Raw genomic sequence first — 16,218 nt, forward strand, 5'->3', positions numbered from 1 at the left:
AAAAACAAAAACAAAAACAAAACAAAGAGCTGACCGAGGTTGCATTGGAGGAAAGCATCTGGGAGGCCGAATGTTTTTGTTTGGCTGTTTAACCCATAGGGATACAAAGAGGAGCTCCAGCTAGGAGCAGGTTGGGAGGGGACAGCACAGGGACTTGCCACAGTGATGGAAATAGGGCTGGGGCACATTACACACTTGGCTAAACTCAGCAAGTGATGAGCAAGTGATGGCCTTTTAAGAGCTGTGTGTTTCACCGCTGCTTAATAATAATAATAATAATAATAGTAATAATAATAAATACCTGGGACTGGAGGCATGGCTCAATGAGTGAAGTGTTTGCTGCACAAGCATGAGGACCTAAGTTCAGATCTGTATGTCCACTGCAGGGACACGCAGGTGGTCAGGGGTAGACACTGAGGGTGCCAGTGAAGATCTATAGCCCCAGTATTACAGGGACACACACAGGTGGTCAGGGACAGACACTGAGTGTGCCAGTGAAGATCTGTAGCCCCAGTACTGCAGGGACACACACAGGTGGCTCCCAGGGGCTTGCTGGCTAGCTAGCAGACCTGAACATGGAGAAGTCCAGCTTCAGCCAGAAACCCTGACTCAAAAACTACGATGAAGGATAACAGAGGCAGGCAACAGATGTGGCCCTCTGGCTGGCACATGTATATGTGCAGACAAGGGTACCTGCATAGACACATGTACACATGCATGCATCACATACAATAATGTTATATCGTACCCTGGAAGGAAGTGTGTCGGTGTGCATACTTTACTTTGAAAAACTTTATAAGATGTGTTGATACAATGGAGAGAGATAGACGGGTGGACAGATGGACTCCGGGCAGAACAAACGCAGTGAGACATTAAAGTGCATTCAGAGGTGGCTAAGTATTCACTGGATAATTCCTTCACATTTCAAGTTTTTTCTAATAACGAGCCAGGGAAGATGGGCCACTTCGTGTGTTATTTGAAACACACACTTTTGCTAGAAGCCTAGCTGGGGGCCTGGAATGTGGGCCCAGCAGCTTGCTTGTTGCTCTTGCAGAGAGAGGGCCTGGGTTTGATTTCCAGCATCCGAATAAACCATTCTCAATTCCAGTTCCAGGGGACCCAGTGCCCTCTTCTGACCTGCACAGTCACCAGGCACAGAGGCAAGCAGAACATTCATGTGTGTGTGTGTGTGTGTGTGTGTGTGTGTGTGTATAAAGGTAATCTAAAAACAAAACTAAAAGATCAAAAACCAAACGAGTAGGGCTGCTCTGCCACGCCTGGATAGCCCACACACCTCCGTGCGTGCAGGGCAGCTGTCACTCTGCTCTAGCCTAACACTGTGCTCTGGGAACTCAGAGTTCAGGGGACAACAGCCTAACTCCTCACTATTCTGTGCTCCCCAGCACCCAGGACGCCAGGCCAGATGGGGAAGTCTGCCCCGATCTCCTGGGATGCCTTGTTAGCAGAAATAACCATTTCACCAGAGACAGCCCCTACAGCTAGCTGCATTCCACTCTCTGCCAAAAGGTAAACTGAGGCGGCGGCGGGGGGGGGGTGCTTTACACCTCCAGCACTGAAATGGATCACCAAACTGCAGTCTCCCAAGCTCCTTTGTGTATGGTCAGCTAGGGGGGAGGAACATAAAACAGGTCTCTGCCTAATTAGGCAGCCGGCAGCTGGGGCCAGGCTGACTCCCTCCCCCCCCCCCCAAAGCAGCCAGGGCAGCAGCTGCGGGGCCTCCGTGGAGCTGAACAACAGCAGCAAAAGCGCCCGAGCTTAGGCTCCTGATTCTCACACCATGGGGGAGGCAGAACAATGGAAGAGCTGGCTCCCCAGATCCTAGGGCTGCCAGGAAGAGGGGAACCTCACAGCCTTCTGCTTCCGCAAATTCTCAGAAGCCTGAGAACCTTCCCAAGACCAGGCAGCACCTGGGGGAGAAATCAAGCCCGGTCCAGCCCCACCGCCACTTCCAGTAATGCCCTCCTGAGTCCTCGGCTACGGAAAGGCACAGCTCTACGTTTAGGGCTGATGTCCCTCCTGCTTTGGACTCCTCCGTCAGATTAACTGTTCTCCCTGAACACTGGGATGAGACCAAGTCTAATAGGGGTACCCAGTGGGTACTTAACTGATAAGGAAGAGAGCTTAGGTACACGAAGAGGGAGAAGCTCCAGGGTGGGGCAGACTAGTGCAGTGTCTGGAAGACCAGGCTGTAGCCCAGGCTGCCCTGCAGTCCTGCCCTGTGATGGCCCATAACTTACCACCACTCCATGTTCCACTTCTTGCTCTCAGACCCCACACCTGCCTCGCCAAACATCACCTCAAATATCTGATGAGAGGTGTGGCCAGCAATAACCCCTCCTCCAGGAACTGGGGTTCACCATTGTTCCTGAAACCTGTCTGTTTTTCAAGATGGTTTCTCTGAATAGCTCTGTAGACCAAGCTGGCTTCCAGTTCACAGAGGTCCACCTGCTTCTGCCTCCCCGCTGCTGGGATGAAGGTGTGTGCCACCACTACCCTGCCAGAACCCTCATTTCTGCACATGCCAAGTGCAGCCAGCTCACCTACCCTTCTGGGTGGCTGGGGCACCAGGTTGGGGGGGTCACAAGTCAGAAAGAGACCGTGGCCCAAGGCCAGCAGGGTATCCAGAGAGGCAGGGTGGCTGGCCTGGATCTCTCCCCAACCCTGCTCCTTTTCAGCGTGTGCCAGGTCACTGCCCTCCTGTGCCCATCTCCAGATGGGGCGGGAAGCAGAGGCTATCCTCAGTTTCCCCTTCTTTCTCTAAACCGCCCCGGACGTGGGGGGTTGATGGTAAACACAAAGCTACGCTGACCCAGATGTTTGTCAACAACCCAGGGGAAATCTCTTCTTTAATGCTTAAAATAAAACCAGCATCAACCTGCCACCACCACCCCTTCCTATGTTTCCTGTTTCTGAGGACTGGAGCCAAGGCAGCCTGCAGGGAGGAAACATCACCAAGACATGCCCCACCCCCACCCCACCCCTGTGGGGGACAGTCAAGCCATCCCCCAGGCCACCCTTGGTGAACCCAGGGATCCCTGCTGCTCCACTACAGTGGGGAAAACTAAACCGGGAGTGGACAGATGTGAGGCCACAGCATCGGCCACAGCATCCACAGTTAGCCGCTCTGCCAGGCCCTGGCACTGGGATAGATTACTTCAAAACTTCCAGAATACAAGGTCCCAACCCCAAGACTGTACCACCTAGCTCTCCACTGAGGCACAGAAGCAAGACTGGCCCGTCCAGGGTTGGCTGGGGTCACAGGCAAGGCCACCACTCTGGGCTGTTCTCCCCCAAGACCCTCTTGCTCTAAGAGCTCTGTCCTCCAGCCCCTCCTCTGTGGCTTGGTGAACGAGAGTCAGAGTTTCCTCTTGTTGAGCATCCCTTGGCAGCTCAGCGGGGTTCAGGGATGCTCCTGCCAGCCTTCCCGCTGAAAGCCCCTTCCTTCCAGAAAGAAGCCACTGGACTCTGGTTCCACTCACTGGCTGTCTGTCTCCTCACCTAGAGAGGACCCTGCAGGCTTCTGGAGAAAGTGAGGATGCCCTGCTGGATGCGTCTCAGGTGTGGCCTGCCTGCACTGACATAGGAGAGCCACTGATGTCCTGCACACCAGATCCTGGTTCATTCCATTCTGAAGGCCCTATCCCAAGACTTTTCACACTCCTTCCCCTGTGAACAGAGAAGAGCCCAAAGCCTCCGACCTTGAGAAACGAACATTTGTGTTTATTAGCCACAGAGAATTCAGAGCACCAGGCTCCTAACCAGCTCCTCCTACAAGTCTACCCACCTGGGCCAACTGCCAAAGACCAGGAAGAGCAGCAGACTGGCCCCGTCCTCTCCACCTCCTCCCCAGGTGAGTTCCCAGGAAGCAAGGGCCCTTTGGGTAAGGAAGAGGAAGTCAGCAAAAGAGGACAGACAGGGAAGAAGGAAATAGGGCCTGGGGCAGACAGACTTGGCAAAGCACTTGATCCCCAACTCAGTGGAGGGTACACGGCCCAAATCCAGCGTCACCGGAGGAAACAGGCAGAAGCACATTGTGTCACAAACCTTGTTAGGGGGTGGGGTAGGCCAAGAGCAACAGCAAACCTCTGTGGGTCAGTCCTTGCTTGCCAGGGGATGCTGGTCTAAGTCTTAGCCTCTATATTAAATTCACCCGAGGGTCTCTGGGTCTGCGGGAAGGCAGCCAATGGATACAGGAAAGGACAAAGTGCCAACTGTCTCTTTACCATGTCCTCCCGGGAAACCTGAGACCAGGAGGCCTAGCCCTCAGTGGTGGGAGGGTCACGAGCCTGCCGCAACCCATACAGCCACTTGATCACACGAGCGTTTCGCTCGATCACAGACACCCCATAGGGGACACGATCCAGGGCCCGCTCTTCCACTGTAGCGGAGCTGCGGCGAGAGCAGCCCCCTTCAGAGCTGCAAGGTCCAGCACTTGGCCCAGCTAGAGACACGATGTCCGAGCTGGCCCTTGCTAAGTGGGCCACCCCCAATCCTCGCGCTTCCTCTGGGTCCAGGCCACAGAAGTTAAAAAAGCGCTCAAGATCGGCTGCTGCCCTGGAAAAGCGCTCACTCAGGTCCGACTTGGAGCGCTGCAGACCAGGAGGCCGGCCCGGGCTGGAAGTGGTAGTGGTGCCAGGTGATGGATAGGGCCGAGCAGGTGAAGCAGGCAAGGGACGAACGTCCACTCGGCGCACCGCGACAGTACTGGGCGGTGGACGAGGAGGGGTGGCTGGTGGGATCTTGTGGGCAGATCCTTCTGGCCGTCCAGGTGTTCGGCTGGCCTCAGATGGGGACACGGGACTATCACACAAGTTGATGAGGCTGCTAAGGATGTCGAGGTCCAGTTGGGGCCGGCGGCCAGAACAGGGCAGGACTCGGCGACTGGGTGTGAGCACTGGGCCGCGAGGACTAGGGCTGAAGAGGGGCTGTCTGACCAGCGGGGGCTGCACAGGCTCTTGGCGGGTGTTGGCCACACGCAGGCTCTTGACGTACTTAGCCTTATCAGCCTCCAGGCGTTCCACAGCACTCGGTTTCCTGGCTCCCCCGTCTGCTGGCCTTGGTAGCAGGTAGCTGGGGACCTTGGTTCGCAGGCGAAAAGGTAGGGCGGGAGTGGCGGGGGCTCCGGGGCTCAGCGTATCCACAGGCATGGCCGTTACATACCCCGAGGGCAGTGGCGAGAAGATAGATACAGGCACAAAGTTGGCAGCAGGATACCGGGTTCCGCTGCAAGCAAGGAAAGAAGACTGGCTGAGCACGTTCAGACAAAGGCTCACTGGCGGCGAAGCCTGCTCTATTATAAGGTAAAGGGCACGCCCCTGCCTCGCAAAGAGCCAATCACCAGGCAAAATGTACTACGGGAAGGCTTGTGGCCACACCCACTCCATTTCCCTCCAATAGTGGGCGGGGACCCGCACAGCTGAGGGAGAGGAAAGAGGTAGAGAAGCCAGGTCCACTTTAAAGAGAACAAAACAGGCTCAAGACCCAGGGTCCTCTCAACAGTCCCATTTAGGGATTGGGAAACGGAAGCTCAAGGAGGCAATTGACTTGCTTAAACCATCCCTTTCTTCCAAGAGAGGGGGTACTAGCGACTGGGCAGTTGGAGTTGAGTGTCCATCATCCACATCCCACCTGAAACGCACAGACAGCCAGATACCACCAACACCTCACAACTAGCCCAGGCAGGAAGCTGCGCAGTGCCAACCACCCGCCTGGGCATGCCAGACCCACAAGGGGCACAAAAGCAAGAGGCTGCAGGGAAGAGGGAACAGTAAGTCCCCACCCCCACCCTAGTAGAGTCCAGATTAGGGTGGCTTCCAGGATATGGCTACGAGGTCAAGCCCATAGAGATCCAGGTATGTGGACAGGCATAAACATCAGCCCCGAGCTATGATGTTGCAAGAAACTATCCAGGTCATGTCCCACCCAGTGCTGCGCTGCTGGCCAACTGCCATGACAGTGCTCGTGGGCTTTAGGGCCCATGTAGGTGCTCAAGGGTCCCCATGGTTCTCCAAGAGTCAGGTGTTAGACCATTCCAGCAAGTCAAGCCTGCCATCTCTGTTTCCAAGGAAACAAAGTCAGAAAGTGCCAGTTTCCCCACCACCCAGGCCCCTCAAATGTGCACAATGTAAAACCCACATACCAAACCTCCTAGTCTGTAAACGGGGGTGGGGGGTAGGGGTGGGGGTGGGGGCAGGGAGAAGGTTCCCCCAGGGCACCTGCAGTTGAGTGAGGTCACTCAGCAGCCACTAGCTCCTGAGTCATACCAGCCATGCTTCAAGTTCTCCATGGCTGCATGGCAGGTGGCTGCTATACCAGACAGCACTGAGCCGGAGCATGCCCAAACACAGTAAAAGCCTGGCCAGGACAACCAGACATCTCAAGACAAGGATCCCCACTGTGTGCCAGACACTCAGAGCTACTCTCCCGTACCTCCTCCAAGAGCCTGGAAGCCACTGCTACCATTTTGTAGCGGGGAAAACTGAGACTCTGGGAGTGACTTCCTTCCTTAGGTCCCAACGGACATTAAAAAGGCAGATTCCCATGAAGCCTAGCCTGAGCACACTAATTCCTATCACACCACTTCTCCACGTAACACACACACACTATCTTTTCTCATTATATCCATTGGTACCATATAACTTACTGTGGATAAGGCTCTTTCTTTCTTTGTTGTCCCCAATCCCCTAAAATGTCAGCTCCACGAGGGCACAGGTTTCGGCCGCTTTGTTCACTGAGTCTCAGCTTCATGATGTGGCTCTCAATACATGCTAGATATTCCACAAGTGTGTCCTAAACTAGAATGTCCATGGGAGTCAGCTGAGAACCAGCGCCCCAGCGCACGAGAGAGGCCCTGCCCACCGAAGGCAGGTGGGTCCAGGGTGAGGAGCGCAGTGTCACCAGGACTGGCAAACCCAGGACAAGCTTTCTCTAGGTTTTAAAACTGTGAGCAAATTCATTCACCATTTTTAAAAGACAACAAGTACTGGGCAAGCATCCTATGTCTACAGATATACCTGCTCCTCCATCTGCCCTCCCCAGCCCCCACATAAACCTCAGCACTTGGGAGGAGAGCTTCTCCCAAGGCTGAGGGGGCTGTTGGGCAGAAAGGGAAGGCTGGCCCCACACAAATAGACCCCCAACTGACCTTGGGCCGTTAAGGTCTAGCCAGCAGAACTACAGAGCTCTGTCTAGGTAGCCAGACTCTGCCCTACCTCCCTAACCCCCACAATCTGCTCTGCCACCCAAACCAGTCTAACCCGTTGCAGTGGCTGAGGCAGTTCCCTCCCCGACATCACCTAGGAAAGGGGAAGGAGGTCAGAGGGGCAGGGCTAGGGCAGAAACTCCCCCTACTACCACCTTGCTTTTATACCCACCACCTAACCCTACATAGAAATGGGGGCGGGGACAGATGAGTGTCCCCAAGCCTGGGGACACCAGGTAGACACCAGGGTCCCTGTTCTCCCACCAGCCTTGCACCTTGCACAAGAGGCAGCTCTTAACAGGCCGTTCCCCCATCTTAACACAGTTAAAAATAGGCCTCCCTGTCCCTTCGGGTCACCGCTGGAAAGATCAAACGGGTTCGCAGCACCTGGAAAATGGGCAGCGCTCCCGAAACCAGACACACTGTCACAGACTGAGGCTCTGACTGTGGAGTGAGCAGACCCCGCCCCCCGCCAAGGGTCTCTAAGCCCGATCCAGAAGGGCAAACCTAAGCCTCAGCAAGGACAAAGGAGACAGCTGGTAAGAGCTGATCACAATGAGGCAGCGGATCCGCACCAACGCACGTCACAGGGGCCCCTCCAAGAGGAAGCTAGGATCCCGGTCGCCAAGCGTAATTTAACCTCTCCTTTGAGGTCTCTTTTCACCACGGGCTTCCAAATGCTGCCGCAAAAGGTCCTAAATGTACCAACCTTGAGCCTTTCTGGTCACTATTCCAGTGCCGTAGCCCGACTTCGTCCCTCCCTTCAGGCTCCCAAGGAGTAAGTAGATCAGGACTCCGGGAAAGCCCCTAGTTTGGTTTCGGGTCGTCCTCACTTGGAGGCAATCCTGGAGACTCAGACGGCGCGGCTGGGGCTGAGCGAAGACTGTGTGACCCTCGCCATCTGCTGTGCCTCTCTGAGCAAGAGTTGGCCCTCGGCTCGAATGCAGAGACTAAAGGGACAATCCCTGATGCGCCCCTCACCCCCAAACACCGCAACATACCTGGCTGTGCAAGCCGCCTCCTTCCAGCAGCCTGCACGCCTCCCGCCCACCCGGTTCAGGTAGCCGGCTTTTGCGCAACTTCCGGGGCTTGGCAGGTGAACCTGCCGGCTGGGAGTGTTCCAGGAGAGGGAAGGAGGGCCAGGCAGTGACCGCAATGGGTGACTGACGGCCCGGTTTGGGAACCTAGCCGGAACAGCGCCCCCAGGCTCACCCAGCCGGGCTCTTATCCGACCTAGAGCCTGCACAGCCGCCAGCACATCTGACAAAGTTGTGCGGGATTCTCGCTGATGTCTACGGCCAGGCACCAGAAAGTGTTCTTTCTGGGCATTTAATCTTTCTGTGATCAAACGGGGCGCAGGGAGCATTAGTGTGGTCTGTGTAGCCTTCCTGTGAGGCAACTCCATTGTCATCAAGCTGACTAATGGAAATCCCAGACAGGCCAGGTTGAGTCATTTGCCCAAAGTTGATGAGGGGGGTTGGGGGTGGGGTCCAACCTGGGTGCTTTCCCTCCCACCACTCCTTGATTGTCACCCTTTTCTCTCCTGTGTGCCAGCAGGTGGCTGGGCCACAGTCCCATGAATAAGAAGAGTGGAACCACTGGGCAGTGGTGGCACACGCCTTTAATCCCAGCACTTGGGAGGCAGAGGCAGGTAGATCTCTGAGTTTGAGGCCAGCCTGGTCTACAAAGTGAGTTCCAGGACAGCCAGGGCTATACAGAGAAACCCTGTCTCGAAAAAATAAAAATAAAAAAAAAAGAAGAGTGGGACCTTGGGGGACAGTCCACCCTGAGCTCTCAAGGCTTGAGGTTGCTGACTCCAGCTTTGTGTCAGCTGGAGTGATAGAAAGAGACAGTCACAGCAGAGCAGGATGAGATGGCCCATTTAACCCCTGAACAGCAGGACCACCAGGAAGTGGGCAATCTGAAACCCATATTTCACAGAGGAAACTACAACCCTACTAGGGGGGATCCCTGGGAGGGGGGGTCCACCTGTTCCCTTGGCCAGTCCAAGCCTTCTGTCAACTTTCCAGGGTATTGTGAAGTCCAGGGGAAGGAGATGCCCACCGAAGCCTCAGATCCCAGGGGCCCGGGGAAAAGCACCCCTGTACCCAGGTAGAGCCTGGGCTGGGGCTGGGGAGGAGGAGATAAGAAGCGGTTCCTGTCCACTTTCCTTCCCTCTGAGCACTGATGCGCCCTCTAGTTCTGGGTATTAATGAGGATGGGGTACAGGTCATCCACCATGGCCTGCCAGCCCACTCAATGCCTGGCCCTAGCTAGGATAACAAAGGGACAGGCTTAGAGCTGGCCTTGGGAACTGACAGTGGGAACTACAAAGACTGCACATGTCAAGGTGAAGCCCGTTCGTTTCTGCACATTTTCTTGGCAGCAGATTTTTTTTTTTTTTCGAAGCCTTGTATTGTTGCCATTCGTGGAGGATGGGTGTTTGTTTTAAACAGGGTTTTACAGGATAGTACAGGTCATGCCTAGCTCAAATTATATGTGAACTCATCTCATCCTTATACCCATCTATGAGGTAGCTACTGCTATTGTGCTCATTCTACAGATGAAAACAAAACAAAACAAAACAAAACAAAACCTGAGGCTTAGAGAAGTGATGCCACCTCCCTGAGATCACACAGCCAGCAAATGGCAGAACCAGGGTTTGAACCCAGGCTTGGATATGGGAAGAAGAGAAACAAGAGACAGAATGCGCCTCTTGGGAAATCCACAAGACCCCACAGACAGCTTGCCTGGGCTCCATACGGAGCTGCCACCTACAGAAACACATTCAGCTATGCTCTGGGCTGTAGTTCCCTCAGCTGTCTCATGGGGCAATAATGGCAGTGTCTTCCTACCAGATCACACTGTGCTTAACCGCTATCCTGCTATACGTTCTGGTGATAAACTTCTGCCCCCCATACAGACCTCCATCTCTGCCCACATCTACCACTTCGTCCACACAGTCATTCCTGGCCCAGCCACGAAGCCCTCCTGACTGACTAATCCTTTACGAAGGTCTTTCCTGCCTCAGGACCTCTGCACCAACTGCTGTCTAGAACCTCTCTTCTCACTGCCTTCAACCCTTATTTTAGATGTCACCCCTCTGAGGGTCCTCCCTGTCTACACCGGGAGGGCCCCGTACATCTTCTTGTCCCCTTTGTCCCCCTCAAAGCACCTTGGCTGATCTTGGCATTCCCAGTGTCTGCCTGTGATTTCCCAGCTGTCCACTGGACTGAGCCCCAACACTCTGCTGTGTGACTTCCTCCCAGGAACAAAACGGGAGGGAGCATCGCTGACCAAGAGGCTGAAGGAGGCCCAGGCCAGCATCAAGATACACATCAAACACATAGACCTCTGTATGTCAATCACACTCCAATTTCCAAAGAAGGAAAGAGGGGGAGGGGAGGGAGACAAGGAGAGGGGAGGAAGGGAGGACCACAGTAAAGGCAGGAGCGCAGAAATGCCCTCGTCCGTGCCCTCATCCCCAGCACAGCTCCTTTGTAAGAGGACTTGACAAGAGCTTGGTAATCAGCTAGTTCACTGGTCATTTCCCCCTTGTAATTAATAATTAGCCAGGGGTGCTGGAGGGACCAGGATCCCTGAGTGCCAAGTCTCCCCTAGGCTTCCACATTACACTGCCTTTCCACACACAGTCCTCTGCCGGCCTTCCATCAACCCTGTTCCAGCCGGCACACTTCCAGCCATGGCCTGTTCTTCTTCCAAAGATGCAGAGTCAAAATCTTCAGGGCTCTGGCCCATCCTACCTGAACCGCTGCAGGGAGTGCCTCCATACCTCAGTTTCCCCCGACTCCATCAAAGTGAGAGCCATGATGACTGTTGGACAGGCAGCTCCCCCAGAGCCCAGCTCTGGCGAAGGCGGCCACCAGCACGCTGCAAGGACAAGAGCAGCAGTGTGGTGCGGTCAGCGGACGCAGCCCTTCCACATAAAAGAAAACGAAGCCGGGCATGGCGGCGCATACCTTAATCCCAGCACTCGGGAGGCTGAGGCAGGAGGATCATGAGTTCGAAGCCAGCCTGGGACACGCACGCTCACTCACTTACTCACTCACACGCTATCGATAGAGCGAGTGAATGTATGGAACTATACAAAACATCACTTCATTGGACCATTAAGGAAATGCAAATCAGAACCACAGCAACACAGTCACACCCATTGGCACAGATCCTATCTGAAACATACGCTATGCTGTTAAGTGTTGGTGAGGAAGAGCGACCTTAGAACCCCATTCGGTGGCGCTGAGCATGACAGACACAGCATAGCAGTCCCTTACAGGTTGAGCGGTGACAAGAGAAACACCTAGGAATCATCTCAAAGGACCTACAGTGTGCCAGCAGAAAGCCTCACACTGAACCTGCGGCGGCATTAGTCACCACAGCCAAGTGCCCACCGATGAGTGAAGGGGTAAAGAAACGCAAAGCACACACGGTCGGTTACTCGGCCTTTAAGAGGGAAAGCTGCCGGCTGCGGCAAGAACGGAACTTGCGGTAAGTCGAATCCAGTGAGACAGCGACTGCCTGCTTCTGTGTCCACAGAGTCAAAACACCAGGAGCCCGGTAGGGTGGCTGTGCCGGGGAGTCTGAGGGTGGGAAATGGCTGGTTATTGGGTATAGAGCTGTGTACTTCAAAGTGGTAACACTGGGGCCAGAGACACGGCTTGAGGTGAAAGTGTTTGCCATACAAGCCTAATGATCCGAGTTCAGTCCCACATCGGAAGGAGAGAAAGGACTCCTCTGAGCATCCTCTCACGAGCCTGCTGCAGCATGCATATCCATGAAATAAAAGCAGCAATCCCCTCGCTTCATAGAGTGGATGGAAATCACAGCTCACACACGGCTAACGTTCTCAGCACGGGGCAAGTGTTCCAAGCCCAGGCAGCCGTGTGTCCTCTCTTCCCCATAGAAGGTGGAATATCTAGGGTTGATCACTTTATGAGATTCTGTACCACCCACCTGCTTCTCTGTCCTTTCAAAGGAAACCCGGCTCAGGCTCCATAGACAGGGAGGCCTTTGGCTGCTGCAGGAGAGGATCAAGAAGGCTCCAGGCAGTGGGGAAGAGGCAGCCCAGCTGTCCAGGTCGGACGCCCCGCTGGGCATTCTCCAGGGCAGGCCGGGTGCCAAGCTATTTCTGGAGTTTTCACTAGGCTCATGCCCTGGCATGCCCTGGAGTCAGTCAGCCTTGCTCAGAGCTCTGCACAAACCTCAGGGAGTCAGGAGTGGGCCGCCATGGGAGGGGCTGGGATGCCTAGGACAGTGAGCTCCTGCATGAACCCCTCCCCCCAACACTCTCCACTAACTCAAACTCTGGGGACTCATTTTGCACCCTGACAAAAATGGGGGAAAAAAGGCAGACTTGCAGTGAAGAAGGGAGGGAAAGAGGGAGAGAAGAGAGAAAGACTACTAACAAGCAAGGCCTTAGGGAAGGGCCTGCCTGACACAGGATGGTAAGGTAAGGCTTGAATTAGGCCTGTGGCCACACCCACTTCCTGTCCTGCCTAAGCCTGAACTCAACATGCAGTGTTTTACCCCAGCTCAGAATGTGAAGAAACTTGCCCAAACTCACACAGCCAATGACAAACCACAGGCAGGGCAATGACCTCATAACTTTCTGTAGATGTAATCACTATGTCTGTGGCTTCTCAATTAGTTGGGCCACAGTCAAGGTTTAGGATTGCAGAGCGCATCATGCTGTGTGTGTAATTCTCACCCAGACCCCTTTGCTCAGTCATCTATGTTCCTCTTGGTGCCACAAAAGTATCTAAGGAGTTTCGGATTATTTCCTGTCGGTCCTTACTGAGGGACATTCTGCTTCTGTCCAGTTCTTGCATGTTGCAAGGCATTGAAGCATCAAGGCATCTGTCATTTTGCCTAGAGTGAGATAGCTGGATGGGGGAGAATGTGTGTGTGTGTGTGTGTGTGTGTGTGTGTGTGTGTGTGTGTGTGCTCGTAACAGCGCCTATGCTGGCTCTGCTGGCCAGAGTCCACCTGAGTGACACCACTCTATCCTGCTCCACCCCCAGCACAATATGCAGCAAATGGCCAACAGATGTTGGCTTTGATCATTTTGATTCTGTAAGTTTTGGCCACCCTGACATTTTGTGCCTGTGCTAAGCATCTCATGTGCCTGACACATTCCACTGGGGAAGATAACAGACTGCTTAATAAGACACCTCGAGCATAATATGGAACAAATGCTACTGAGAAAAACAGGGCACTGGGGGAGAGACCAGGCTACAGGAAGCTAGACCATGTGGAAAGAAATGAGGCAGCGGTGTAACTCATCTAGTAGACTGCTCCCTGAGCACAAACCAAGCCCTGGGTACTATGCTGAAAATGGCATAAAACTGGTGTGCCAGTGGCACACGCTTGTCATCTGAGGAGGCAGATTTAGGAAGATGGGGAGTTCAAGATCAGCCTGGTAATGCATAGTAAGATTGAGGCCAGCTTAGGCCATACAAGAGTTGGAGTAGAGGGCATGACACAAAGACAGATGGACAAACAGCTCCCCCAGAGCCAGAATGAGGCTTAGAGGAAGAGCAGTTCCCTTCATAAGAGATCCTCCATCGAATCGGTGATTCCCTGTGTCAAGGACTGACGACTTCTGCATAGTTAAGTCTGTGCCTTTGAGCAACAGCCTCAACTCTCAGAACCTCAGATTCCCCACCTACGAAAGGAGATCAACAACAGGGGAGTAGGTAAGAGTCCAACCTAAATCAGATGCTCTAGTTGGGAGGGTCTGACCCTGCACCCAACTCTAAAGTCCAGTTCCAGCAACTCTGGCTTAGAGGTACCTCCAACACACACACACACACACACACACACACACACACACACACACNACACACACACACACACACACACACACACACACACACACACACGGACCCACATGACTTCCAGGGCCTTTGGATCTGCAGTCCTAGGGAATCAACAACACACACACACATACACACGGACCCACATGACTTCCAGGGCCTTTGGATCTGCAGTCCCAGGGGAGGCCCTCTGAGAGAGCAAGCAGCGCGGGGAACTGGGAACCCTGTAGGCAGAAAAGTTGCGAATGGGGAGGGAATGGTATATGTCCTGAAGGGAAACTCCAAGGGCCGATAGGGCACGGGTACACGGGTAGCCTAGCCCTGGGATCCCCTGAGCCACATCCTCCCAATAAGCCCCTGAAAGAGTAACCCGCTGGGGTCCTCTGATCTGCCAGGAGCGGGAACTTCAGGGTGGGACAGGGAAAAAGCCTGGATCCTTTGCTGGCCCCCTGGGCTGGACACTAGACACGAACTCTCCTCTGTCGACCCCCTGTGCTGAGACTCTTGCCCGGGTTAATGCGTGGGCACTGCCCTGGGACCCTCCGCCCCCTTCCCCCACGCTTCACCTGCAGCCCACGTCCGGAGGAATCCCGCTCCTCGCCGGCTGCCGAGGCTGACAGCTGGTGGTCCCTGCGGACCTGAGGAAGCTACTGCGTGTGGAGACCGGCGAGCTCTTCCGAGTGGGAGGCCCCGGCTGTCCCACGATCCCGCCGGGAGAGCGTCCCCGGGGCCCAGAGGAAAGGGAAGTGAGCCCGCCGTCCCCGTCGCTGCAATGGTTCGCCCCGGACTTCCTGATTGGCCCGTCGCTTCCGTTCGAACGGCGCGCCACCCGGGTTGCCAGGCAACATCAGGAGCCTCAGATGCAGCAGGGCGACTGCTGCCCGAGCCCAGCTGGCCGCTCGGCCTTCCGGCTGCCCAGGACTTGGCAGACCTTTCTTCTCTTCCAGCTGGACTTCCTCGGTCTCCAGCTGCAAGAGTTACTAGTCCCAGATTTGTTTGCTTGGTTTTGCATAGGCACTAGTACCAACATTTTTGGGGGTTGAGGCAGGGCCTTTACACATAACTAGCCTAGCCCAGGCTGGCTGCAATCTCCTTAGTTCTAGGATTATAGATCTATACCATACCTAGCTCTCTCTTTTCACTTTTTTCTTTTGAGACAGGGTCTCACCAAGTTGCCCAGCCTGACTCGGAATTCATGCGTTTTGTCCAAGTGGTCCGCAAAATTGCTGCCTGCCTTAGTCTACCCATGAGTTGGTACTAAATGCCCAGCCCCCAAACCAGGCCCTACTTCCAACTCAGCAGCTACTTCTCTGTGTGTTTACCCACAATCCTCTTTCACTTTCTGTTCTCCTAACCTGCAATGGCAAGTCAGTCAGTTTTCAAATGTGCACACCAATAGTTCTCATTGTGCTTATCAAAACCAAATCAATTGTAGACGTCCATCCTTGGAAAGAAGCTGAATTGAGCTTCCTACATAATTCTTGTCAGTAGTCATGACCCAGCTCTGAGGTACCTACCTTCAACTCTGCTTTCTGGCTGGGAATATTATGCAGTAACTTACAACGATGCGATTAAATAACATTTAAGAACAATGGGAGAATGCTAAGGAAGTGTCATGTTTTAAACACACTTCAAAGCACTCTGTACAGCACAGATAGATATTAAATACATAACCATACTATTTAAATGAACATCCTATTTACAATAATAAACAGCAACTAATTTCTTTACATTTAAATATACTTTTATTCATTCTTTGAGAATTTAATACATAAACTGTATTTTAATCGTATTTACCGCACCCTCTCCCCTTAACTCCTCCTACACCCATCTTCTCTTCCTCCTGTTTTTTGTTTTTTTTATAAGGCACCAAGTCTAATCTGCTGCAACCCTTCAAAAAACTGACTTTCCTTCCCCCAGATTTAGCTGTAACTAGCTCCTCCAGTAGGGGCTCATAGTCTCTCCCCTCTCTGTACTGAAATGTTAACTGGCTTGATCACGTACAGACAACCACAGCTGCTGTGGTTCGCCAGCGCAGTGGCCCTGTCGTGCCCACAAGAGTCTGTTTTACTCTGGTCCTCTCTGACCTGTGGCGTTTACAGTCTTTCCGTCTTGATTTGATACAGATTTCACTCGTGTGGCAGAGCCCTCCACAGACTCTTA

At 53.9% G+C, this 16,218-nt stretch overlaps 1 protein-coding gene across 3 annotated transcripts; it reads right to left on the reverse strand.

Annotated features, from left to right (window-relative positions):
* Window positions 1-3,597: 3,597 nt before the first annotated feature.
* Window positions 3,598-14,840, reverse strand: Fam110a (family with sequence similarity 110 member A). Of its 3 annotated transcripts, none has more exons than XM_021193551.2 (2): window positions 7,932-8,302; window positions 3,598-5,244 (listed from the first exon to the last, which is right to left on the reverse strand). In XM_021193551.2, exon 2 carries the CDS (start codon window positions 5,166-5,168, stop codon window positions 4,278-4,280), a length of 891 nt encoding a protein of 296 aa, XP_021049210.1. In that variant the 5' UTR covers window positions 5,169-5,244; window positions 7,932-8,302; the 3' UTR covers window positions 3,598-4,277. The 3 variants fall into 3 exon arrangements, with proteins under 3 accessions (XP_021049210.1, XP_021049206.1, XP_021049208.1); XM_021193547.1 differs by lacking the exon at window positions 7,932-8,302 and adding an exon at window positions 14,622-14,840 and having other exon boundaries at window positions 3,726-5,244; XM_021193549.2 differs by having other exon boundaries at window positions 3,726-5,244; window positions 8,224-8,396.
* Between the last annotated feature and the right edge of the window lie 1,378 nt (window positions 14,841-16,218).

This window comes from Mus pahari, chromosome 3 (assembly GCF_900095145.1).
Source record: "Mus pahari chromosome 3, PAHARI_EIJ_v1.1, whole genome shotgun sequence".
NCBI lineage: Eukaryota > Metazoa > Chordata > Mammalia > Rodentia > Muridae > Mus > Mus pahari.

Bases quoted from the DNA above. Each gene is read 5' to 3' on its own strand.
- Fam110a (XM_021193551.2), bottom strand. From the start codon at position 5,168: ATGCCTGTGGATACGCTGAGCCCCGGAGCCCCCGCCACTCCCGCCCTA.